This window comes from Symphalangus syndactylus, chromosome 5, assembly GCF_028878055.3.
Source record: "Symphalangus syndactylus isolate Jambi chromosome 5, NHGRI_mSymSyn1-v2.1_pri, whole genome shotgun sequence".
NCBI classification, from domain to species: domain Eukaryota; kingdom Metazoa; phylum Chordata; class Mammalia; order Primates; family Hylobatidae; genus Symphalangus; species Symphalangus syndactylus.
This window is the reverse complement of record NC_072427.2, coordinates 115,399,566-115,425,415: the sequence shown is the minus strand read 5'-3', so window position 1 is coordinate 115,425,415 and position 25,850 is coordinate 115,399,566. Positions and strand designations below refer to the sequence as shown.

General features: G+C 50.7%; 1 protein-coding gene across 9 annotated transcripts; it reads left to right on the top strand.

Moving 5' to 3' along the window:
- The first annotated feature begins 932 nt into the window (after positions 1-932).
- LOC129482822 (uncharacterized) lies at positions 933-25,850 on the top strand. 9 transcript variants are annotated; one of them, XM_063639436.1, is made up of 6 exons: positions 933-1,899; positions 6,575-6,700; positions 9,746-9,891; positions 20,033-20,438; positions 22,956-23,031; positions 23,288-23,457. In XM_063639436.1, the coding sequence occupies exons 4-6, from the start codon at positions 20,198-20,200 to the stop codon at positions 23,367-23,369; spliced, it is 399 nt and encodes a 132-aa protein (XP_063495506.1). In that variant the 5' UTR covers positions 933-1,899; positions 6,575-6,700; positions 9,746-9,891; positions 20,033-20,197; the 3' UTR covers positions 23,370-23,457. The 9 variants fall into 9 exon arrangements, 2 of the variants coding, with proteins under 2 accessions (XP_063495506.1, XP_063495505.1); XR_010120811.1 differs by lacking the exons at positions 9,746-9,891; positions 23,288-23,457 and adding exons at positions 23,465-23,722; positions 23,847-24,084 and having other exon boundaries at positions 1,250-1,899; XR_010120810.1 differs by lacking the exons at positions 9,746-9,891; positions 23,288-23,457 and adding exons at positions 23,465-23,722; positions 23,847-24,084 and having other exon boundaries at positions 1,250-1,899; positions 20,033-20,449.

Below are 25,850 nucleotides of genomic sequence, written 5' to 3'. Positions count from 1 at the left end.
TGACATCAGCTGTCAAAGGCCCATGGGACCAGGACGGAAGCATTAGAAGGGCGAACACTAGCAGCTGTTGAGTAGGAAGAAACGTGAGCCAACTTCTCTACCTAAGGAAGCGGTGGCGGGGGTTCGGGATGGGGACAGGTTCCAGGATTAGAGTGCTTTTTTTTTTTTTTTTTTTTGAAGGAGGAGAGGCTGTTGTAGCCGCAGGTACCCAGCATCTGGTGTCTGGAGAGATGCAGCTACTCAAGGCAGTTTGTGATCTGGAACCAGGAAGTCTGTTTCCCCACCGGCCAGCAAACGTTCCGGCCTTGGTGCTGGGCCTGCCACCACCGAAGGCGGAGATGCCCCAGATGCCTGCGTCAGGCATGACAGGTCTACCCTGAGTCCTTGGGTCTCCCCAAGGCTTCTCCAGGGCTTCCCAACAGGGCTGAGGTTGAAGAAAACGCTCAAGGTCCACCCCACTGCTCCGACCCTCTCACCAGAAGAGAAGGGCTGTGTCCCAAGAGCAGCCTGCTTGGGAAAAGGATACGTGGGGTGACTTGTCCCGATCTGCCCCGGGAGGCTGGGAATGCAGAGAGAGAGGAATCTGCCAACCAGTTGGGAGAAAAGTGGATTTTGCAGCAACCTGGATGATATTAAATGCTTGGGGGGCCTGGGAAGACCAAATGTTTAGTATTTGGAGAAGAGACTGTCTAAACAAAGTGATTAGGAGGCTCCTTTGTAGTGATATGAAAGAGATGAATTGGGTATATTCGACATCAAAGACAGGAGATCCAGTGGGGAATGAGGCCACGGCTGGGCGTGGGCCGCACTGGAGGACAGGCTCTCCCAGCGTGCTGCGGGGGAGGGCAGCCCCTGCGGTGTGCGTGTTCAGTACCGGGAAACCCCCAAGTAACACTTCCCCACTCATTTAACACACTTCCTAAAACCTCTTCTCCCCGAAAGTCACTTTGCAAAAGCAACGTTTACCACCAACCACGAGAAACACAGGAGCCTGCCTTCCACTGTTTACCACTGGACAGGAAGTCGTTTATGGACCATTCTGTTGCCCAGGATAAACTCAGAAGTGGACACTGAGGGCCGGTTGTGGGTGCTGCCAGGCAAGCCAGGGCATCGGAGTTCAGCAGAGCTGGGTGGGAATTCTGCTTCTCCCTCCACTACCTGGGCAACCCTGGGCAAGTCACTTAGCCTCTCCGAGCATAAACTGCTTTGCTTGTAATATGCAAATAATAAGGGGTGGGGGGAATTTTATTTTTTTTTTTTGAGACAGAGTTTCGCTGTGTCACCCAGGCTGGAGTGCAGTGGCCCGATCTCGGCTCACTATAAGCTCCGCCTCCTGGGTTCAAGCAATTTCTCCTGAGTAGCTCAGGAGAGCCTCAGTACTCAGCCTCCTGAGTAGCTGGGATTACAGGCACCCGCCACCACTCCCAGCTAATTTTTGTATTTTTAGTAGGGATGGGGTTTCACCATGTTGGTCAGGCTGGTCTCGAACTCCTGACCTCGTGATCCGCCCTCCTCAGCCTTCCAAAGTGCTGGGATTACAGGCATGATGGAGATGATACTCCCTAAATCACAAGGGTGTGGTGTGAAGATGAAATGGCTGCACATGACGGAGGAGTTGGAGAACAGGAAGCAAGCGGATCACTTGGATGAGCTGTGATGGGCCCAGGAAGAACTAAGCCAATCACTCCAGGGGGCGTTTTCCCAGGACCCAGGCAGAGAGCTGATTCCAGCATCCACATTGTATCCCCCTCCTGCTGTGGCCGGAGTCTCCAAAAGCTGGGCACCCGCCGCAGCGCTTCCAAGCCCAGGCCCATTTGAACACAGGAGGACTTCTGAGGTTCATTTAACCCCAAAATCAGTGATTCTACATCTCAAGCTCATATTTTGAAGTGTTTACAGGTAAGTCATGTGATACTGATATTTATTTTTTAAATATTCTAGCCAAAAGTACATGGTAAACAAAGTAAGAATGTCAGAATGTTGATAATTAGTGAAACTAGACGAAGATACATGAAACTTTAATTTTGATTCTCACCTACTTTCATGTGCATTAGGAAACTTTCATAATAAGTTAAAGTAACAAAATAGGCCAGACTCGGTTGCTCATGCCTATAATCCCAGCACTTTGGGCGGCTGAGGCAGGCAGATTACTTGAGGTCACGAGTTTGAGACCCGCCTGGCCAACATGGTGAAACCCCATATCCCCTAGAAAATACAAAAAAAAAAAAAAAAAAAATTGTAGCCGGGTGTTGTGGCAGGCGCCTGTAATCCCACCTACTCAGGAGGCTGAGGCAGGAGAATCACTTGAGCCTCAGAGGCGGAGGTTGCAGTGAGCCAAGATCACGCCATTGCACTCCAGCCTGGGTGACAGAGCGAGACTCCATCTCCAAATAAATAAAGTAACAAAATACATTTCAGTCTGGAGCTCCAATTCCCTGCCGGGAGGAGCTGAAGCTGAGCTATGGCACTCCCTGCTTCTTCTCCCTCATCCCTAAAACATGTGGGGTACTGGGTGCCAAGGGAGATCTGAAGACGGCCACCACTCAGACCAGTAGGAGAGGCCAAGAAGGTGGTGAGAAATTATAAGGTATTGTAGCATATGCTCCCCAGGGTGAGGACACAGGACTCTGGGACCTAAGGAGGGAGCAGTTAACTCAGAGAGGGCCCAAGTCAGGGAGGACCTGACTGTGGTGACAAAGCCAGTCATGCTAATAATAGGAGCAATGGTTTTGCAATCACAAACATTGGTCTGGGGGACCGGGGGCCCAATGTGGTGGGAGTTTTAGAGCAGGGACCCCTCCACTGTATGTGGATTGTTATACTTGCTAAGTTGCACTGAATTCTCACTCAACCCATTTGCAGGTTCTCACCAAGATAGGAGTCCCTTTGAATTGGCAGGACGTTAAAAGCTTCCTCCAGCCATTGATCCTGGGTCCCAGTGGTAGAAATAAATCAGATAATAAATCAGATTTTCCAGGCAATCCTCAGTTTCATGTCCATTTCCTCATTCAATCAATTATTCAATTACAAATCATTTTTAATATGATTTTATGGTTCAGGAATTCAGGCAGGGCTCAGCTGGGCAGTTCTTCTGCCCCACATGACATTGGCTGAGAACAGGCTACCCCAAGGAAATCACAGTGTAATGGGAGATGGGAAATAGGTTAACACAAAGTTACTATACTACAAGAGAAATCTTCAAATCTTCAATCTTCAGTCTTCATGGGTGTGAGTCTTCCCTGGTGGAGAAGAGAGTTCTTTGCTAAATTATATTCCTGTGTTAGCCAGCCAAGCACACACGGAGTACAGTTGTCCCTTGCTATCCATGGCAGATTGACCCCAGACACTGCCACCACCAGCCCTGTGAACACCAAAACCCATGGATGCTCAAGTCCTTGATATAAAATGGTATGGTATTGGCACATAACCTACACACATCCTCCCATATACTTTAAATCATCACTAGATTACTTATAATACCTAATGCAATGTAAATGCTATGTTAGTAGTTTCTACGCTGTATTACTTAGGGAATAATGCCAAGAAAAAAAGGCTGTACAACTTCATTACAAATGCTATCATTCATTTTTTTATCTGAATATTTCGATTCATGAATACAGAGGGCTGGCTGTGTAAAGAATGTACAGTTTGGTCCTTTACTCCTAGTTTAAGTCGTCTCTTTCGGCCCATACAGGTTGCCTGGGGCAGGGCGGTGGTGTGTGTGTTGAGTTGGCCCTATACCCTCTTCCACAATGCCTGGTGTCCTTTGCATGTAGCTTGCAGGGCTGCCTCCATGGATGGCTGCCTCATCCCCCAACCCTCCTTCATGGCACCCTGTTTTCTCCAACTCCTTTTCCTCTTCTGAGTCCTACCTTTTCTTGCCAGACCAGGAATTTGCCAATTATTCTGGATGGGCAGAGGGAAGGGGCCCTCAGATCCTGCAGAGGGAGCATCTGAAAGACAATGAGACCCTGTACACAACCAAGCTGAGCCTCCTGTAAGCACAGCCTCTGGGTGTCACTATGCGAAAAGACTCTTTGTCTGTTTACATTGCACAATGAATTATCCCTCTGATTGTCCTAGCGTTGGTGCGTGCAGGGATCCAGGAAGAGCAGGTATTTGGACCCAACGAGACAGGTTCACCTTGGCGGTTTGTTTCCTGTGGTTGTTTTGTGCCTGCCCCGTATCTATCCACCCGACTTCTGGCAGCAATCCCTCCAGGACCCACCTCTGTCTTCGTGGTTTGTGTGTTCTGGTCCTGCTCCTTGGCCCCAGAATACACCCTCCACATCTAAGCTACGCAGTGCCTCATCCCCATGATTGCAGCGATTGGTTTAGGAATGGGAAAATAATCCAATCAGAGAGTAAGATTGCCTAACATCTGATCCCACTTATCCCGGAGCCAGAAGTCCCACCTTTCCAGGCTCCTCCATGTTCCTTTCTGGAGCAATGAGGAGGAAGGTTCATTCCCTTCTCAGGGAGCTTGCTGCAGTGTCCCAGTCCTGACTGTCCCCTCTCCACCCCCGCCTGTGGCTCTCCTGTCTCCTGGCATTCTAACCTGCCACTGAATTCTTCCCATGCCAAACGCAGGTTAGGAACCTAAGCTCGGATGAAATGCTGGCTTAGACCTCATTGCTACTGAGAAGCAGAAACCACACTTCTTAGTTGGTAGAGGTGGATATGGATTGAGGCCATAAAGTTTCCTCAATCATTGAATAAGGATTTCATTATTTGGACTAACTAAATACATTAGATTATTTATACTAACTAAATTAGATTCATTTGTCGAAGTTTAAAGTCGTTTTCAATAGGGACTAAAAAGGCTGTAGATGAGATGGGAGAATCTTTCAACGCCAAACTCTTCCCATTTCCTCCCTAGTATGTATCACTACACCTTGCCCAGACAGACTGTAGGGGTGCTCAGAAAAACCCATGGCTGGTTGATTCCCTGGAAAAAGGGGCGCTGTCCCATAGAGCTCTGTGCCCTTCCTGCCAACACTAGGGTCTAGAGGAGGCAAGTTCCCCTGTGAAGGTGAGCATGATTCACTCATTAAAACTAAGAAATTTACATTGGTATGTTACTGTGAACTAACCTACAGACTTTTTTTAGATTTCACCGTTCTTTACACTCTCGTCCTTTCCAAGTTCCAGGATCCAAGGCAGGATACTAGGTTGCATTTTAGGATGTGTCCAGTCTGTGACCATTTCTCAATCTTTCCTCGTTTTCTCATGACTTCTGACATTTATTTATTTATTGTTTGAGACTGAGTCTCACTCTGTTGCCTAGGCTGGAGTGCAGTGGCCCCATCTTGGCTCACTACAATCTCCACCTCCCGGACTCAAACGATTCTCCTGCCTCAGCCTCCCAAGCAGCTGGGATTACAGGCGCATACCACCAAGCCTGTTTCATTTGTATTTTTAGTAGAGACGGGGTTTCACCATGTTAGCCAGGCTGGTCTCGAACTCCTGACGTCAGGTGACCTACCTGCCTCAGCCTCCCAAAGTGCTAGGATTACAGGCGCAAGCCACCACGCCCGGACTGACTTCTGACATTTGAGTACAGGGAGGGATTTTGTAGAATGTCCCTCAATTTGGGTGTGTCCGGTGTTTTGCCATGAGACTGGGGTTATGCTTTTGGGTGCCACACAGAGGTGAAACGTCCTCCTCATCACATTATTCGAGAGGTACATGGTACCAATGGGACTTATCACTGCTGATGTTAACCTTGATTTCTTGGTTCAGGTGGTGCCTGGCAGCTGTCTCCACTGTGGAGTTATTATTTTTCCTTTTCCACATTTTATTCACCAGAAGCCAGTCACTAAGTGAGGTCAAACTCCAGGACAGGGGAATTCAGTGCCACCTTCTGGAGAGTGAGCATTCACATTTATTACCTGGGATCCTTCTGTAAGGAAAAGCTGTTTGTCCTCTAAAAAACTCTTTAATCCTTTTAAGCCTCACTATCTTAATTGTGAAATGGGGCTAACACCTGTATCCAACCAAGGGTGTAGTTAGAAGGTAACATGACAGGTGGAAAGCACTTAACAAAGGCAAAATGTTATGAGCAGGAATGATCGAGAGACCCATCCAACCATCTGAAGGAGTCACTTAACTCTACTGTACTGCAGCACTGTAAGGTCTGTATCTTTCACTGGGGGTAAAGGCCCCCAGTCCCTGAGATGGGCCAGTTTGGAGACAGGTTGGTTTTTTCTCTGTTCTCCTGAAAGCCCTTCAGATGAGAAGGGAGGTCTGGAGACAGAATGCCAAAAGCCCATTAAAGGCACAGCCTTGCAGTTCAGAGAGGGAGCGGGTGTAGAGAAGAACCAGAGGAGCTCAGCTGAGATACGGTGTATGGATTGGATTTGGGTAGAAAATGGGAAGAACTAAACACCTGAGAAACCACTTTGCAGATCAGGGTCAGAGTAAGGCCTAACACATCGTTGGCTCCCAGTAATTATTGGTTGATTGAATGGCTCAAAGAGCAACTCAACCACGAACACTGGACTGGGAGTCCAGTTACTTGGGTCTTGCATTCCTAATTTATTTTTATTTTATATGTTTTTTTTATTTTTTTGAGACGGAGTCTCACTCACTCTGTCGCCCAGGCTGGACTACAATGGCGCGATCTCGGCTTACTGCAACCTCTGCCTCCCAGGTTCAAGCGATTCTCCTGCCTCAGCCTCTCAAGTAGCTGGGATTACAGGTACGCACCACCACACTGGCTAATTTTTGTATTTTTAGTACAGATGGGGTTTTGCCATGTTGGCCATGCTGGTGTCGACCTCCTGACCTCAGTTGATCTTCCTGCCTCAGCCTCCCAAAGTGTTAGGATTACAGGCGTGAGCCACCGTGCCTGGCCGTGATTTATTTATTTTTTTTTTTTTGGTATATGTTTGTTTTTGTCAACTTGCTGTGTGACCTTAAGCAAATTACTTAACTTCTCTAGGCTTCACTTTCCATGGATGAAAATTGTAAAGAGGTTGGAGAGAGATGAGGACTAGGTACAGGCCTTAGAGGAGAGCCACCGCCCCCGGACTTCTCCCTCTGTCACCCCACTTTCCATGACCCTCCTTGCCTGACTTTGTGACTCCTTGCCTCGCTATCAAAACAAATGCTGCAATCTCAGTGCTTTCCAAGAGCCCGGCATTGTTCGAAACTTCCCAGCCTGCAGCAAAGGCTGCTGCAATTCTCGCTCTGCCTGCCTTTGCCCTGCGCTTCCTACACACCCTCCTTTTGTTTCTCCTAAACATCTGTCCCTGACTATGCTCGTCTCATGTTTGTCCTCAGCTGCTGAGAGGGCCACGTTTGTTTTCATTACAAATAAGACCACCGGGTGGGCTCCTGGCGTGGGGGCGGGAGCAGCGGCGCAGTCTTCAGAGGCAGCGCCCGAGGCTGTCTCCGGAGGGTGTGTCTCTGCTTCCCTTTCCCCGTGTTTATGTTTAGAGGAAGCCGAGGGGCCTGGGGGGACCCTCCGGACTCCCAGCCTTCCGAGGCGGGCAGCTCAGGCTTTCGCCCCGGTGCGTCCTGCCCGTCACGGGTGTGTTCCCAGCCGGGGTTGGGAGGACGCGCTCAGCCCGAGGAGGGAGAGCCCCGGACGGGAGTGGGCTTTTCAGAGCTGGGGTGCGGGCGAGGGGACGATGCCTTATTTTCAATATTTGATTTATTTTTCCAACTGGACTTCTTCCCGAGGCCCTTTCTGGGCCCAGCTGCCTTTGTGACCCCGGCCCTCGGCCTCTCACCTGCAGCGCCGGGACCCCCCTGCCGTCGGGAGCGGCTGTGACCGGGCAGAGGTGCCGTCTGGGACTCTGGGGTCTCAGCCCGGGGACCGCGAGCCGAGGGGCAGAGGATCCATCAGAAAAGAGCCGGCACCGCCCAGCCCCGCGCCCCGGCCCAGCCCCGCGTCCCGGCCCAGCCCCGCGTCCCGGCCCAGCCCCGGCCCCTGCCTTTTCCCGGGAACGCGCCACGCCGCACCTCCACGGCCGCTTGGGCCCCTCATCAAGGAAGAGCCAAGGACCCCACAGAGAAGGTCAGGAGCGGCGGCGTGGAGGTCCCTTGGCTGCAGGCCCCGCCGCGCTCTCCCTCCGGTCCTTGCCTTCTCTAGGGACCAGGTAGCACCATTGCCTGGATCTCGGCCTTGTCTCGTCTCCCTGTGCCCTGCTCCCCACCCCACCCACTGACAACCAAGCCTGGTTCACCGGCTTCCAAGAGCTGGAACCCATTCTCAGCCAGCTGGGGGCCCAGGCCGCCCCTTCCCTCCCGACCTGGGTGCCTTCTGCGCTGGCTCCAGGGCCCCCCAACACCGTGACCAGGGCGGGTTCCCCATGGGGCTGGCACCGTGCCAGGCCCACAGTGCCCTGGGCGTCCATGGAAGTCGTTCTGTGTCTTTAAAATCAGAAGGAAGACATTAACCTTTAGGCTGAAGAAAATGTTTTAGTAGACAGCGTTAACTTATTTATCTTTATCCAACAGCCATAAAATATAACTCTAAATATTCTATTGGTAGAGAAAGGGGTTCCTGAAGGCAGAAATGCCTGGGGCCCACGAACATCCCAGTGTGGCCCTGGATGGGACCAGATTTCTTGCACATGGCGGTGACGGGATGCTCCCTAGAGAGCTTCATGTGGATTCTTTGCTTTTTATTTTCTCTCTTAATAAAAATGTATGATGTTTACATTGTCAGAGAACAAACAACTGTGGCTTGTGTTTCATGTCTTACGAAATGGGTCTTGTGTACTTTTGGCTGTTCCTTCATGTTCTTAGCAGTTATAGATTTGACCCCTCTGGAATGGAGGGGCCATATATCAGGGGGTTTGGGGCAGGGGACACGGCCCTCTGTTCGCCCTGCCCTCCCTGATAGGTTGATTTATCTCCCTGCAATCCCTTCTTCACCTTCCGGGCTTTTCTCCTTCCAGGTCCGAGATCTGCCCCCAGGGCTTTGTTTGGCACCGCCCCACCCCTGCCTTCCCCAGTCGTCTTTCTACAGACCACCCCTTCCCATGTGTCCTCACCGCTGGCCTTCTCAGGAGTTCTAGCACACTTCTCCAATGCTTTAGCCTGCTAGGACTGCCATAACAAAGCACCACAGCTTGGGGGCTTCAACCACAGAAATCTGTATTCTCATAATTCTGGAGACCAGAAGTCTGAGGTCAAGGTGTCCACAGGACTGATTTCTTCTGAGGCCCCTCTCCTTGGTTTGTCAAGAGCCTCTTCTCCCTGTGTCTTCACAGGGTCTTCCTTCTATGCATGTCAGTGTCCTGATCTCCTCTCAGTCACATTGGGTTAGGGAAAACCATATGACCTCGTTTTACCTTACTCACGTCTTTAAAGACTCTTTTTTTTTTTCTTTTTTTGAGACAGAGTCTCACTATGTTGCCCGGGCTGGAGTGCAGTGGTGCCATCTCAGCTCACTGCAAGCCTCCGCCTCTGAGGCTCAAGCAATTGTCCTGCCTCAGCCTTCTGAGTAGCTGGGATTACAGGTGCCTGCCACCACGCCTGGCTAATTTTTTGTATTTTTAGAAGAGATGGCGTTTCACACATGTTGGCCACACTGGTCTTGAACTCCTGACCTCAAGTGATCCACCCACCTCGGCCTCCCAAAGTTCCGGGATTACAGGTGTGAGCCACCACGCCCGGCCTTCTCCAGATACAATCACATCGTGCATTACTACAGTTAGGATTTCAACATGTGAATTTGAGGGGGACTCAAATCAGTCCATACACCCACCACCACCTCCACTTCCATTCACAGAAATGATTGCCAGAACTACAGACCGTGAGCTTGTGTGGGGTGACAATCCGACAAGCAACAGTGAGACAGAGCTGAGAGGGCTGCAGACCAGGACGGTGGGACCCAGGTTGCTAACAAAGCACCGCTGAGACCTGCACAGCATGGAGGTGCTGCTCGGGGAGAGGGGTCCCGTGAGTGGATCTGCTTGGTCTGCCCTTGCAAATAGTTATTGTCAATGGGAAGGACTTAGAGCCCCTTGATCTACATTCATGGATACTTTTTTGAACTCAAGGTTTACAGTAGAAACCAAGAGCACCCCATCCCCTAGGGCTCTCTAACCCACTGTGTCTCTACCCTGACCTTACTTACCTTTTTTTTTTTTTTTTTTTTTTTGAGACGGAGTCTCACTCTGTGGCCCAGGCTGGAGTGCAGTGGTGCGATCTCTGCTCACTGCAAGCTCCGCCTCCCGGGTTCACGCCATTCTCCTGCCTCAGCCTCCCGAGTAGCTGGGACTACAGGCGCCTGCCACCGCGCCCGGCCAATTTTTTGTATTTTTAGTAGAGACGGGGTTTCACCGTGTTAGCCAGGATGGCCTCGATCTCCTGACCTTGTGATCCACCCGCCTCGGCCTCCCAAAGTGCTGGGATTACAGGCGTGAGCCACCATGCCTGGCCCTTACCTGCCTTTTTTTAACCAAAAATTCTGATCTTTGTTCCAATAATTATTCAATGGCTACAGCTCTAGATTCATACATAGAGTTTATGGGGAACCCCGTGGAGGATGCTGTTCAATAGGGAAATCTTGTACAAACCCAGTCTAGGCTTATCCAGTCCTGGGGTTGAACATTCTTGGAAAGAGGCTAACCTCCCACAGTCCCCCCTACAACACCCTCGGCCCCCAACTTTCTTGCCATGCTCTTCTGGCTGGTACCTGCTCAAAGTCGTCATGTTCATTCAAAAAGCCTAAGAGGACAAAGTGGGGAAGATGAATCTTTCTGAAAAAGAATTACTTCCTGTATTTCAAAGTGAACTGCAAATTAAAAAAATGGTTTTTTACGATAAAATGCTGCTTGGCATCATTCAAGCTGATGCCACTCTCCCTCACTCCAGTGCCAGGTCTCTGTGCTGAGCCCATGGATTCTCCTGCTAGTAAAATAGGAAGGAGCTGGAGGATCACTTTTTAATCTTATCCATTTTGGCGGTGATCCCCTTGGCTCTGTCTTAACACCCTAAGACCACGAGTCCTGGCCCACATTTTTACTGGAGGTAGAAGACGAGGGAGATAGGGGAGACAGTGCAGCTGTGTCATCTCCTTCAAAGCAAACCTCTCTGCATAGGCCTCCAGATGCAGAGCGGGCTTTGGAGGAAAACTAAATCCCACCCTGATTGCCATTTAGCCCAGAGTTACTTGCGCAGAATGACAATATCCCCAAAACTACCCTGAACGAGGAGTTTAAACTCGGAGTGAGACGTGCTCATGGCTGCCTTGCCTTTGCTAACAATGTGAATTACAAACTCTTCTCTTGCCCGGCCCTCTTCCCGGAAAGTGCCTGGAACAAGCGGGAAGTCTTTCTGGGGATTTTAGCCATAGAATCTCAAGCCTGCTTTTTGGGATTTGCATCTGCCTTGTTTTTCCCAGTCTCACCCTCCCACCAAAGCCAGGACAATGCTAGTCAAGTTCATAGCCACAGAGTTCTGTGAGCATTCATTCCCTCATCGACCCCCTTTACTCGCAAAACCCAGAACCACGGAGGCTCCTCATAAACGCATCCAGGCCGTCCTGGGAACCTCCAGATGCAGTCTCGCGGGGCACACTCCCAGTCCTTTCATCGCCTCCCACTGGAGCCTCGGGGTGGGGGGTGTGTGTGTGTGTCTGTGTGTGTGTGTGTGTTTGTGTTGATGATGAAGGACACACGAGTGCTGTCCCCTCACTGCCATGGCTTCTTTGAGGTGCTGCCTCCATGTCTGTGTCCCCTCAGAGCAAACCTCACAAGTAGCTAAACGGTGCCGTAATTGCTTCAGTGCTCCTGTGGCCACACTGTGCTCCATGTGCGTCTATGAGGGCTGCTTTCCAGTCCGTGTCCTGCTCTCTCACTGAGGCCTGGAGCCTCGACTTGTGCTCTGTACTTCACAAAGACGCTTGTGAAAACGGCCACCAGGCTGTTCTCTACCGGGGAAAGACTTAGCTCCTGGGGCCAGGCTGGGGAACAGGCTCCACACGACTCTTTATGCTCCTCACCTCTCTCACCTCTGCTCCCAGGCACCTTCACCCCAAACACACTTTGTTTTTTGTTTTTTTTTTTTTGTTTTTTTTTTTGAGATAGTCTCACTGTGTCGCCCAGGCTGGAGCACAGTGGCACGATCTCAGCTCACTGCAATCTCCACCTCCCAGGTTCAAGTGATTCTCTTGCCTCACCCTCCCGAGTAGCTGGGATCACAAGTGCTCACCACCATGCCTGGCTAATTTTTGCATTTTTAGTAGAGACAGGGTTTCACCATGTTGGCCAGGCTGGTCTCGAACTCCTGACCTCGAGTGTTCCACCTGCCTTGGCCTCCCAAAGTGCTGGGATTACAGTGTGAGCCAGTGTACCGAGCCCCAAAACACACTTCTTACTGCCGCCTTTCTTTCCCACACAAAACAGCAAATGTTTTGCTGGAGGCTGATGGCGCAGACATTTATCAGACATAGCTATACCCAGAATCCAGGTTAGGGTTAGTGGGATCCGCCTCCCATCCCGGCAGTTCTTCCTGGAGACACTTCCCCACCTCTGGTGGCCTAGCCGTTCAGTGCGGTCACTGTGGCACCTGTTGGGAAGCTGACACCAGCTGGTGTTGGCATTGCACTCCATCAACAAAACTGAGTCAACCGTCCTTCAACATAATATCATTTATATTGTTTCCACATCATCAATGTCTTAATATTTTACATAATCGATGTGGCGTTTCATCAACTACAATCTCTCTTAAGTGGAGGAAGCCTCACCAAATTAGTAAAATGCAATCTGAATTACATCTTTAAAATGAAACAGTTTTATTATTTCCGGCGCATGTGGAAATTTCGGTGAGATAAGTTTCAGGTGGAAAACTCCTTCGGGATCTTTAGTGAAGTCGTGAAAATGGTTTATCATTAGCTTATCAATTACTAGACGGAAACGAAAGCTTTTTGTAGCTTTGGAAAAGCCTGTTCCTTCTCCTCTACAGCGACACCTTGTTTACATCATCACGTGCTCAGCCTACTCTGCCCTCATAATTTCCACCAAAGTAAACGTCAAGCCTGATTCTGCAAAATATCAAACATTTTAATTTGCTGCATTTAAGAACATTCTTGATATGTTATCCTTCTTTATCCCAGGCTTTTAAAATGCTTTTTCAAAACACTTGCTTGGACCTGTGGAAATAGGCGGTTCTGATGTTTGCTTTTTGAAGATAAGACGGCAGAAATGTTGAGGCCCTGATTGCATGGCTTGCCTGAGTTCCCAAGGCCTGAGCTCTGCCACTCCCATCTCTAGCCCGGTTCATTGGGCTCAAAGATGGAAGGAGAGGCTGCTTCGGAAACCCCCACCGCCAGGTGTAATTACAGTACCAACAGCCGACCTCTTTGCCACACCGATGGTCCAGTGACCACTGCCCAGCACATGACTCTTGGCCTGGGAACAAGATGACATTCACCGAGTGTGACTACCGCATCTGAGTCAGAGGCAAGGGGGAAAAACAAGCATTTGTTTTCCACATGCATCTCCAAGGCTGCATTTCCAACTTGGCCGTGGCCATAGAAGCCAGAACCTTACAGCATGTTGGCAATTAAATGGTTTTCACACTTCTATTTTTAAAAGCCTTGGAACGAGTAACCTGGGGGATCAGAGTGGTTGGGTGAATGTCTTTCCAGAGCTCCCCCCAGTCGGAGGCCCTGTCCTGGCAGCTTTCCAAAGCAACTGCGAAACCAAAATGCAACAACAGGGCGCACTCTGCAAACCTGCTCCTCAGATGATAGAAACAGCAGAGGCACCGGGGCCTTTGCAGTCTGTCCTACGTGAGGACAAAGAGTACATTCTGCCCTCCGGTCCCCAGGCAGTAAGATTATGATCCCACTATTTGCATGTGTACATAAAGCTTTCACATACAGGATTGCAGTGCAGGGGTCCCCAGAAAGCCATCTCAGAGAGGGAGGTTGGCACAAAAGAGGTTTCTTTAGGGTGAATTCTTGGGGTCAACACCTGGGAAGATCAGATCAAATTCTTGGGGTGCACACCTGGGAAGAGGAGGGGAGGCCAGGGGACACGAGGGGAGGGGAAGGGACGGAAGGGAAGGAGCTAACAGCTGAGGCCTGTCTGTGGGTAGCACCCAGCAGCTGGGAGAGTAAGTCCTGCCTTCCTGAGGAGCTGGACTGTGGTCGAAGAATCCGTCACAGCATTTCATCTTGCTTTTTAAACGTGCAAACTTTAAAAAAAATTGAGGTGAAATGTACATAATATAAAGTCATAAAATTAACCATTTTTTCTTTTCTTTCATTTATTTATTTATTTATTTGAGATGGAGTTTTGCTCTTGTTGCCCAGGCTGGAGTGCAATGGCGTGATCTCAGCTCACTGCAACCTCCGCCTCTCGGGTTCAAGCGATTCTCCTGCCTCAGCCTCCCAAGTAGCTGGGATTACAGGTGCCCGCCACCATGCCCAGCTAATTTTTGTATTTTTAGTAGAGACAGGGTTTCATCACATTGGTCAGGCTGGTCTCTAACTCCTGACCTCAAGTGATCCACCCACCTTGGCCTCCCAAAGTCCTGGGATTACAGGGGCGAGCCACCGCATCCGGCCTATTTCTTTTATTTTTTTAAAGACACGGTCTTTTTCTGTCACCCAGACTGGAGTGCAGCAGAGCGATCATAGCTCACTGTAACCTTGAGCTCCCGGACTCAAGCGATCCTACTGCCTCAGACTCCAAGTGGCTAAAACTACAGATGCGCCCAACTAATTTTTTAAACTTTTCATAGAGATGGGATCTCGCTTTGTGCCCCAGGCTGGTCTTGAGCTCTTGGCCTCAAGTGATCCTCTTGCCTTGGCCTAACATTAACCATTTTATTTTGTTTGAGACAGGGTCTTACTCTGTCACCCTGGCTGGAGCACAGTGGTGTGACCATGGCTCATCATAGCCTCAACTTCCCAGGTTCAAGTGATCCTCCTGCCTCAGCCTCCTGAGTAGCTGGGGCTATAGATACGCACCACCACCCCCAGCTAATTTTTTAATTTGTTGTAGAGATGGGGTCCTACATTGCCCAGGCTGGTCTTGAACTCCTAGGCTCAAGCAATCCTCCCACTTCAGCTTCTCAAAGTGTTGGGATTAAAGTGTGAGCCACTGCACCTGGCCAAAATTAACCACTTTAAAGTGTACAATTCAGTGGGATTTAATGACATTCACAATGTTAAATGTCAACATTGTGAATTTAGGACATTCCGCTTGTATCACATTTCGAAATATTTTCATCACCCCAAATGAAAACGCTACACGCATTAAGCAGTTATTTCCCCATCCCCTCCTTCCCTGGGGTCCTGGCCAACACGAATCTGCTTTTTGTTTGTATGGATTTGCCTCTTCTGGATATTTCATATACATGGAATCATACAATATGTGACCTTTTCTGGTCAGGCTTATTGCACTCAGCCCAATGTTTTTGAGGCTTATTCGAGCCGTAGCATGTGTCAGTACTTCATTCTTTTTTGTGACCGAATAATTGTATGGTGATGTCTCATTTGGTTTATCCATGCATCCACTGATGGGCATTTGGGCTGCAGCGTTTCATCTTTTAAAAAAGGAACTCACGGTCAGGCACGGTGGCTCACACCTGTAATCCCAGCACTTTGGGAGGCCAAGGCGGGTGGATCGCCTGAGGTCAAGAGTTTGAGACCAGCCTGGCCCACATGGCGAAATTCCTGTCTCTACTAAAAATAGAAAAATTAGCCAGGCATGGTGTCAGGCGCCTGTAATCCCAGCTACTTGGGAGGCTGAGGCAGGAAAATCTCTTGAACCCGGGAGGCAGAGATTGCAATGAGCCGAGATCGTGTCATTGCACTCCAGCCTAGGCAACAAGAGAGAAACTCTGTCTCAAAAATAAATAAAATAAAATAAAAAAGGAACTCAGTATCCTAAAAACCTTCTGTGTTGCAGATCTACTCATCCCTCCCTCCCGCTAAGCCCTGGCGACCGGTGATCTTTTTACTGTCCCCATAGTTTTGTCTTTTCCAGAATGTCATCTAGTTGGAATCGTACAGTCTGTAGCCTTTTCAGATGGGCTTATTTCACTTGACAATAAGTTTCCTCCATGTCTTGTCATGGCTTGGTAGCTCCTCTTTAGTGCTGATCAATATTTCATTGTCTGGGTGTACCACAGTTTATGTATCCAGTCACCTACATCTTGGTTGCACAAGGACATCTCGGTTGCTTCCAAGTTTCAGCAATCATGAATAAAGGTGCCGTAAATATTCATGGGCAGGTTTTTGCATGGATGTAAGTTTTTAACCCCTTTGAGTAAATACCAAGGAGTGTGATTGCTGGATGGGATGGTAGGAGTATGCTTAGTTTTGTGAGATACTGCCCAACTGTCTTCCAAAGTGGCTGCATTCTCATCAGCAATGAATGAGAGCTCCTGTTGCCTCACATCCTCACCAGCGCTGGATGTTGTTGGTGTTCTGGATTTTGGCTGTTCTCATAGGTGTGCAGTGGTATTGGTGTTTTAATTTGCATTTCCCTGATAACATATGATGTGGAGCATCTTTTCATGTTTATTTTGCATCTGTATAAGTTCTTTGGTGAGGCGTCTATAAAGGTCTCTGGTCCACGGTAAAATCACGTTGTCTGTTTTCTCATTGTTGAGTTTTTGTTTTTGTTTTGAGATGGGGTCTTGCTCTGTCACCCAGGCTGGAGTGCAGTGGCATAATCACAGCTCACTGCACCTCACTGGACCTCCTGAGCTCAAGCTGTCCTCCCACCTCAGCCTCTCAAGTAACTGGGACTACAGGCATGCGCCACCATGCCTTGCTAATTTTTTATTTTTTGTGGAGATGAGGTCTCCTTCTGTTGCCCAGGCTGGATTCTTGAGTTGTAAGAGTTCTCTGTATATTTTGGAACTACGGTGTATATTACTATACTGGTGGACACATATTAGAAATGTGTGCAAACCCATAGACTGTGCAACACTGAGAGTGAACCCTAACGTAAACTGAGTGACAGTGGACTGTAGTGATTATAACGTGTCAGTGTAGGTTCACCAATTGCAACAAATGTACCGTTCTGGTGGGAGTGTTGATAATGAGGGCTGCGATGCATGCATGGGCTCAGGGAGTCTGTGGGGAATCTCTATATTTTCTGCTCAATTTTGCTGTGAATTTAAAACTGCTCTAAAAAACAAAGTGTATTAAAACAGAAAAAAAAAGAATTTAGGACTAATCAACATGGAAGTTCCTGATCACTGAAGTCAGAATCTCACCTCATTTGGAAGCAGGAAATCCCTTCCGTACTTACCGTGTGCATGGGACACACTGACCGAAAGCCCCTGCCCATTGGCCTTCCTGGGCCTGAAGTGGCACTTCATGCTTGCCCTCCACTTGCCTGTCGCCACATGCATGCCAGGGTGGCCTCAGCCCTGCCTTACCTTTTTCAGGCCCAAGTCAGTGGGGTCACCCCCAGAAATGACTTGGTGTCATTTCTGGGACAAGTCATTTCTGGGGGTTCCCCTGCTGTCACTTCCCTCTGCTCCAGGGAACCCTCTCCTAGGCCCTGCCAGGGTGTGAGACCTCTTGCTGACCCCAGCCCTTTGCTCATCTCCGTCTTTCTTCTCCCAGGGTCTTTGAAGAGGGAGCCTATTCCTTCCAAGCCTTAAAGCCACCCTCCTTGGCTTTAAGTCAAAGCCACCATTCCGACAGTCGTGGGATCCACCAGCAGAAGCTATGTTCTCCTGCTTGGTCTATGGGTGAATCTCCGCAGGGCCCTCTGCTCCCCACTCGGTCCTCACTGTGAGGGGCTGCCTGGCCCCTCTATGTTCTCTGCCGCCATCTGGTCCTGCCCACCTCTGCCCTCTCCTTCCCTGCTCCTCAGTCATCGCGCCCTTGTTCTCAGGCCTCAGTGCCCCAGCACAGAGGATCAGGAACTTCCACGTTGATCCTAAGCTCCCTTTTCTTTTTAAATTTACTTTATTTTTTAGAGCAGTGTTGGGTTCACAGTAGTTTTTGCTTCAGTCAAAAAATGCTTGTTGACTGGGAACCTCTTCCTTGGAAATTTTAACTCCAAATCTGAGAGCTGCTTTAGAGAACCCTCTGTGGGAGAGTGCCTGCCACCTGTTGCTCCAGTTTTCTGTACATAATCTATGATCCTCCTGGCAATCCCATGACGTGGGCATTGCTATTCCTGTGTTACAGTCAAGGATGTTCAGGACACAGCCTAACCAGGTGGGAAGTGGCATGGCCAGGATATGCCCCTTGGGTGCCCTAGGACCAGCTCTGTTCCCATCTCTGAGCTCCCTCTGCCCATCGGGTAAGGTCTGGTCACTTCCATACTTTTTTGAATCTACTCTATGCCAGGCAGGGGTTCAATCACTGAGATTTCTAAGGTACATGGGTGGGGCTGGAGGTTAGGAGAGATCTTTCAAATCACTTTCAGCCTAGTGGGGAAGGCAGGCCCATCACCAAGGCAGTCCACCAACAAGGCTAGAGAGAGCTGTGCTTAGCCTGAGGGAAGAGCCCCGTTTCTGTGGCATTATGGGTGACATCTGAACAACTAACCACTCATTTCATAACCCAGGGTCAAACTTCGCCCCAGGGATATGCATTAGTAAGATGAAGAAGCTTCCTGTTTGCTGTGGTCCTAATGTCTGTGTCCCCCGAATTCATATGTTGAAATCTTAACCCCCAAGTCGATGATATTAGGAGGTAGGGTTTTGGGGAGAAGGTTCGGCCATAGGGAGTGAAGCTCCATGAATGGGATTAATGCCCTTACGAAAGAGGCCCCAGAGAAAACCATCGTTTCTTTTGCCATGTGAGCCACAGTGGCTGGCTAGGCGTGCTGGCTCTTGCCTGTAATCCCAGCACTTTGGGAGGCCGAGGTGGGAGGATCACTTGAGGTCAGGAGTTCGAGACCATCCTGGGCAACATAGGGAAACCTCGTCTCTACAAAAAATACAAAAATTAGGCCAGGCACAGTGGCTCACGCCTGTGATCCCAGCATTTTGGGAGGCTGAGGCAGGCAGATCACTTGAGGTCAGGAGTTCAAGACCAGCCTGGCCAACACAGTGAAATCCCAACTCCACTAAAAATACAAAAACTAGCTGGATGTGGTGGTGTGCACCTGTAGTCCCAGCTACTTGGGAGGCTGAAGCAGGAGAATTGCTTGAACCTGGGAAGTGGAGGTTGCTGGGAGCCGAGATCATGCCACTGCACTCCAGCCTGGGCAACAGCATGAGACTCCATCTTAAAAAAAAAATTAGCCTGGTGTGGTGGTGTGTGCCTGTAGGCCCAGCTACTCAGGAGGCTGGGAGGATTGCTTGAGCCTAGGAGTTTGAGGTTGCAGTGAACTATGACTGCACCACTGCACTCCAGCCTGGGCAATGAAGAAAGACCCCGTCTTTAAAATAAAATAAAATAAAATAAAATAAAATAATAATAATAATAAAAGAAAGGCCATTTACGACCAAGAAATCAGGCCCTTACTAGATACCAGATCTTGGCACTTTGATCTTGGACTTCCCAGCCTCTAGAACTGTGAGCTGTACATTTCTATTGTTTATAAGCCAACCAGTTTATGGTATTTTTGTTATAGCAGCCTGAATGGACACTAGAAAGTAAAGCAGGCCCCAGTGAAGGAAGGAAGAGGGAGGAAGGAGGAAGGAAGAGGGAGGAGGGAGGAAGGAGGAAAGAAGACGGAGGAGGGAGGAAGGAGGAGGGAGGAGGGAGGAGGGAGGAAGGAGGAGGGAGGAGGGAGGAAGGAAGAGGGAGGAGGGAGGAAGGAGGAGGGAGGAGGGAGGAAGGAGGAAGGAAGAGGGAGGAGGGAGGAAGGAGGAGGGAGGAGGGAGGAAGGAGGAAGGAAGAGGGAGGAGGGAGGAAGGAAGAGGGAGGAGGGAGGAAGGAGGAGGGAGGAGGGAGGAAGGAGGAGGGAGGAGGGAGGAGGGAGGAAGGAAGAGGGAGGAGGGAGGAAGGAGGAGGGAGAAGGGCGGTGGCCGCACACCCCCGCATCTCATCCGCCCCTGGTGGGCAGCCTCCCCAAGGGATTGATTCCTTCCTCAGCAACTGTTGCTCGGAGTTGAGCACAGGAACTTGTCTTTCTCCCAGTGACAGACACAGGCCGAGGCACAGAGTGGTGCTGAGCAAATGTGCGGTGAATGGATGGTGAACAGGAAGGGACACTGAAGAAGGAGGTGGTACTGAGAGCAGCCATCGTGGAGCCTGGAAACCGAGACACATGTGAAGCCCTTTGCACAGTATTTTTCCCTTAAAATGTGGGTGGGGAACAAGGGACTCTCCTTTCTCTTTTTCTCTGGGATGGTGAGCAGTGAGCAGGGCACGCCACGAGGAGCAAACTGCAGCCCAAGCACACGAGGGCAGCACGCGGAGCACAGCTGGGGAGAAGCAGCTGACAGTGGCCCGGCCCCGCGTACCTGGGTGTGGACGCTCCGCCGCCCCGCAGAGGAAAGCGCCTGGAGTCTGGGGTCTGCTGCCCGGAGCTCTGGGTGTCCAGGTGGGAAACAGGTAGAGAGTACCCGGGTTTCCTACCCCTCCCTGGGGTGGCTGTGCCTCTCCTTCCTCCTGCTCCCTCCCTCCCTTCCCCGGGTGCCCAGGGGTGGGCAAACCCAACCCCCAGGTGAGGGTCTGTCCTGGGGGAGAGGGGAACAGCTGGCACGAGCTCAGGCGGCAGGTGGTGGCCCTGCTCCTGCTGTGAGAGATGGAAGCCAGGAGACCCATGCCCCACGCAGCCTGAGACCCTGTCATTCCCTTCCACTGGGCTCCTCATGCGAAGCCCCAGAGCAAAGTGGGTGTGGCTGGTCAAGGTGAGCAGGGCAGGCCGGAAAGGGACCCGGACCAGAACGGAGGAGGGTGTTGTGGACCAGGCGGGCCGCGGAAGGCAGGAGAGGGACAGGCGCACCCCCAGACCGTGGGAAAGCGCCCTCTGCCTCCAGCTGGGCTCGGCCCAGACCCTCCACTTCCCAGCCCCTTGCTTCTGTGTGCCTTGGAGGTTTCAGGGCGGGCTGGTGGGTGGGAGGAGATGTGAGAGTTCTTGTGTCAGGAGTTGAAGCCCATCTTGGCCACTTGCCTGCCCGGGCCCTGTAGAAACCCCTGAAGCTATAAACAGGTGCTAGTCAAAGCTGCTTCCAGGAGAGGGCGGCAGGAGCAGTGGCGAATGGTGTGGGAAGAGAAAGACTGCTCTCTAGAGAGCTGATGGCAGCAGGCCGTCAGCACCGCAGTGACAGCACACACACACGCACACACGTGCACACACGACACACATGCACGCACACACATGCAAGCCACATGCACGCACATGCACGCACACACGTCCACGCACACATGCATGCACACATGCACACACACATGCACGACACACATGCCCCACTCCTCTACTGGGACCAGCACAGCCCCTCCGTTTCTGCTCGCCTGGAAGGAGGGCACCCAGCCAGGTTTCCTCCTCGTGAATTGAGCGCCAGAGACCAACAGTGACCTGTGGTGGTTTTTCCAATTCTCTTCCCATGCTGTCAAGGACAGAGGAGATGCTTTGAGATACAAGGGGAAAAAAAGGAAGGGGAAAAGGGAAGAAAGGGAAGGGAGGGAAGTCCCCCCCAGAGCAGCCTGGGAAGTGGAGGTTGCTGCTGGAGGCCTGGCCTGGGCCCAGCCACTTCCTGAGGAGATCAGGTGGCGGTCTCCCCGGCCTGCAGACCTCAAGGCGGCCCAGGCCTCCTCTGCACTCCCTACGCGTTGCTCTGGTGCTGACTTCCCTGGCTATGCTCTCCATGTAGATGTTCCTTTTAGCCTCTGCCTCAACTGAAATCTGAAGATCAGGCCAATTTCGTGATCTCTCAGACGTCTGTAAACAAGAGGCCTTGGCTCCTCGGGAGACCAGGAGCCTCTCACTGTACTTCCTTCTGTTGTCTCCAAGGACATAGAATGGTTGCTATGGGGATTCCTTCATTTGTAAAGTAAGTTTTCAGAAAAAATAATGACTCACAAGTCCTTTAAGGAGGAACAGAGTCAATCCTTGGGGACGATATGATCTAATAGGGTTTAAAAGAGGAACTGTGACGGGCTGCAGTTGGCGGGCTTTTCTTCTTTTCCTCTTTGATCCTCATGCGTGGACGAAGCCCACCAGTGGCTCAGGTGCCCTGGCACCACCATTTGCTTCTTTGTGACATCTGAGGACAGGTGTTAAAAATAATTTAGAAATGGCCAGCTAAGGCCTGACACACTGGCTCACATCTGCAATCCCAGCACTTTGACAGGCTGAGGTGGGAGAATTACTTGAACCCAGGAGTTTGAGACCAGCCTGAGTAACATAGTGAGACCTTGTTTCCACAAATAATTAAAACAAAAAAACTAGCCAGGTGTGGTGGTGCATGCCTGTAGTCCCAGCTACTCAGGAGGTTGAGGCTGGAGGATCACTTGAGCTCAGGTGGTCAAGGCTGCAGTAAGCCATGATTGTGCCACTGCACTCTAGCCTGGGAGACAGAATGAGATATTCTCTCAGAAAAAAAAAAAAAAGAAAGAAAGAAAGAAAAGAAAGGAAAAGAAAAGAAAATGAATGTCTAGCTAGGCTAACCTGGACAGTTACTGTCAGAGTTTCCAAAAGGGTCTTCATGGCCACTTCTGGGCCTCGCTGGCTGGGTGAAGTTATTAGCCCAAGGGTGCCACAGGGCCTTTGCACATTCATCTGCATTATGCCTGGCCAGGCAGAGGGTTTTCCCTGCACTGATTCTCCTGGAAGCCTGGGATTAGCAGCATAGACCGGAAAGTAAGGTACACAGAGGGGAGGGACTGAACCAGGTCCCCTTGTATGTGAGTACATACAGTTACTTAGGCCGGGAAGCCAGGTCTTCTAAGCAGCTAGGGCCAACAGAGCAGGAGCCAGGAGGAGTACTTTTATGAACAAACTTATTTTCCAACATCAGAAAAAAGAAAGTTGGCTGTTGGGAGTGACAAGGAGAAAGAATGACGAGGAGCTCAAATCAGGTGGATACCTGATTGAGATGATCCTTCTTTTCTTTAGAAAAGAGTACCACACTGGCTGTCAGCTGTGTGACCTTGAGGAAGTCACTCTCTCTCTCAACTTTCTCATCTGCCAGGTAAAAGCGCTGGGCTTGAATGAGCTTGGGTCCCTTCTAGCAATGATGCTTGTGTACTGCACCTGTGCTAGGAATACCAGTAAGGGGCTCTCCATGCTAAAATCAGCGTTCCGGGATTCCACGTGGCCCACAGCACCAAGCCCAGCCTTCTCAGCTTTGAGCTGAAGGCTCCGGGTAACCTGATCCCAGCCCATCGGTCCTGTCTTATCTCTCTCTCACCATTTCCTGTGGATTACTTATTGTTTTATCCTCCCAGCCGCCAGGGCCTTGTTCGCACCTACTACCAGCAAAGAATACCCCACCTGCCCCAGTGCCCTGGCCTGAAGACGTCCTGTTAGTCTTTCAGCTGTCAATGAAGATGGCCCCCTTTTCAAGAACCCTTCCTGGAATCCTGAATTTGGGGGTCCTGATCTTTCCATTCCTGTATCCACAGTCACTGCCTTCACCTGAATGCGATTGCAATTCTCTAGCCCTTCAATTCAACAAATATTCTGGAATGATTAGCATGAGCTGTGACAATGACAAATTCCGATACGGGAAGACATGAATCAAATGATCATGTTCATCCATGCATGATTAGAAACAGGGAAGGGTAAAGAAGGAAGAGAAAACGGCTTCCTGAGAGCTTGTCTGGGGTCTGGAAGGATGAACACGGAGCTGGGGGCATGGAAGGGAGCGGTTCCCAGGAGAGGTGAGTGGGCTGGGCTGGCCTCTTGAGGCTGGGAGAGGTAGACGGTGTGTCTTGATCAGAGGAGCCATCTGGGAATACTTTGAGGGTTTAAAAAGACGAGTAACAGATCCAATTTTTATTTCAGGACAATCATGCTGGCTGTTAGTGGAGAATGGCCTGGAACACTGGGTCTCCGCCCCAGCTGCCTGGGAGAAACAGTGTTGAAGGAGCCATACCCCCTGGCCTCCACTCCAGACTCCAGGCATCCCCAGTCAGCTGGCTGGGAGGGAGGCAGAAGAGAAACACAGGTGCACTCGGGGCCCCTGCAGGAGTCCAGCCGGGAGATGGGGGCAACTTGGACAGGGATGGTGGGAGAGGGATGGGCTCGGGGGGCGTTTGGGAGATGAAAAGGGCAAGGCTTGGCCATCAATTCCCACGGGATGAAAGAGAAGGAATTGTCAGGATTGAGTCCCAAGTTTCTAGCTCGTGCAAATAAACAGAAACGGGGCATCCACTGAGCTCAAGAGCACGGGGAAGGGGTGTTGGAGACTCTCCCAGGGACCCTGCAGACTTCTGTAACCCCTTTGAGTTCTCGCAGGCAGAGGCCACGGTGGGTGGGGAGCAGGCCTTGGCAGGGTACCAGCCGCCCACCAGGCACCCTCCATCCTAGTAGCCCTTGGGCAGACACACCATGGCCGGAGGAAGGGTACGGAGAGGTAGAGGAAGCCAACCAGTGTTCCCTGGCAGCCACCATGTGGTCAAAGGACCAGGCGGCTTGTTTGGAAGGATCTCTGAGGCACAAAGTGCCAGGACCCAATGCTCCCTGAGCCCTCCCAGCAGGAAAATGAAAACTTAGCAATGGGCTCCCAGAGAGGCGGGGCTGGAGGTGCCTTCCCTTTATGAGAGGCCCGCAGAGCAATTCCTGCCGCAGGGGTTTCTGCCCACGGCTGATGTCTTCCAGCCACCTGATGCAGGGCTTGGGGCCTGTGGGTTGGGGGAGTGGGATCTTAGGCCTGTTTTGGGGGTTAATAAATTTTGTGACCTTGGATGAGTCACTTATCTCACAGATCCTGGGAAGGGCAGGAGGAGGAGTGAGACCTGGCCTGCCCTCTCCCTAAAGGCTCACCAGCTCTCTGGAGACAGACACGCCCTGGGTAAAGAACAGATCCCACTCAGCCAGGCAGAGTTTCCTGGAGGAGGAGGAGGAGGGAGAGGAAGAGGGCAGGAAAAGGAGGGGAGGGTGCAGAGGGGGAGAAAGAAAGGAGGGAGAAGGAGGTGAAGAGAAAAGGGAGGAGGAGGAAGGAAAAGGAGAAAACCTGTTTTCTGTCTTTTAACTGTCCTTCCCCTCAACAGGGGCCCTGTGCTTCTCCTCAGTCAGAACTCCCCTCTCAGGTCCCCCCACTTCAGGTCCCTCCCCGACTCATGTCCCTCTCCCCTTGTGTCCCTCCTCCCCTTGTGTCCCTCCCAGGCTTGTGTCTTCCTCCCTCTCAGGTCCCTCCCAACCTCCTATCCCTCCTCACCTTGTGTTCCTCCACCACTGTGTCCCTCGCCCCCTCAGGTCCCTCCCCCCCTCCTGTCCCTCCCCTGCTCTTGTCCCTCCCCTGCTCTTGTCCCTCCCCCATCAGGTCCCTCCCCCATCAGGTCCCTCCCCCCCTCAGGTCCCTCCCCCATCACGTCCCTCCCCCGTCAGGTCCCTCCCCACCTCCTGTCCCTCCCCTGCTCTTGTCCCTCCCTTCCTCAGGTCCTTCCTCCCCTCACATTCCTCTGTCTTCATTTACTGGCAGGAGAAATTTCAAAGTGTGTTTGTACCACAATTACTTTAAAACTCTAAAGTTGACTTTTAAAGGTTTGCATATGTTTTAATTTTACTTTTACATGATAACCTGCATTAACTGCACAGATGCATGCATTTTTGTGCTTATTTGTAAGCGCTTTCTTTAAAACTGCTTTTTTCTTACATCCTTTCAGTCCCTTTCCCTATGCCTGGAGCCTGGGTACCAGCTATTGAAAACTACTTTTCTCCTTGTTCATTCAAACGTATTCACACATAAAGGTTGTCATTCCTTTTTGTCACTATTTTACAAAAATTGGATCATACCATATATAATTGTCTGCTGTTTGTTTTGCTCACCTAACAATAAATACACTG

Coding starts and splice junctions, on each gene's coding strand:
- LOC129482822 (XM_063639435.1), top strand. CDS start 7,260: ATGCTCGTCTCATGTTTGTCCTCAGCTGCTGAGAGGGCCACGTTTGTT.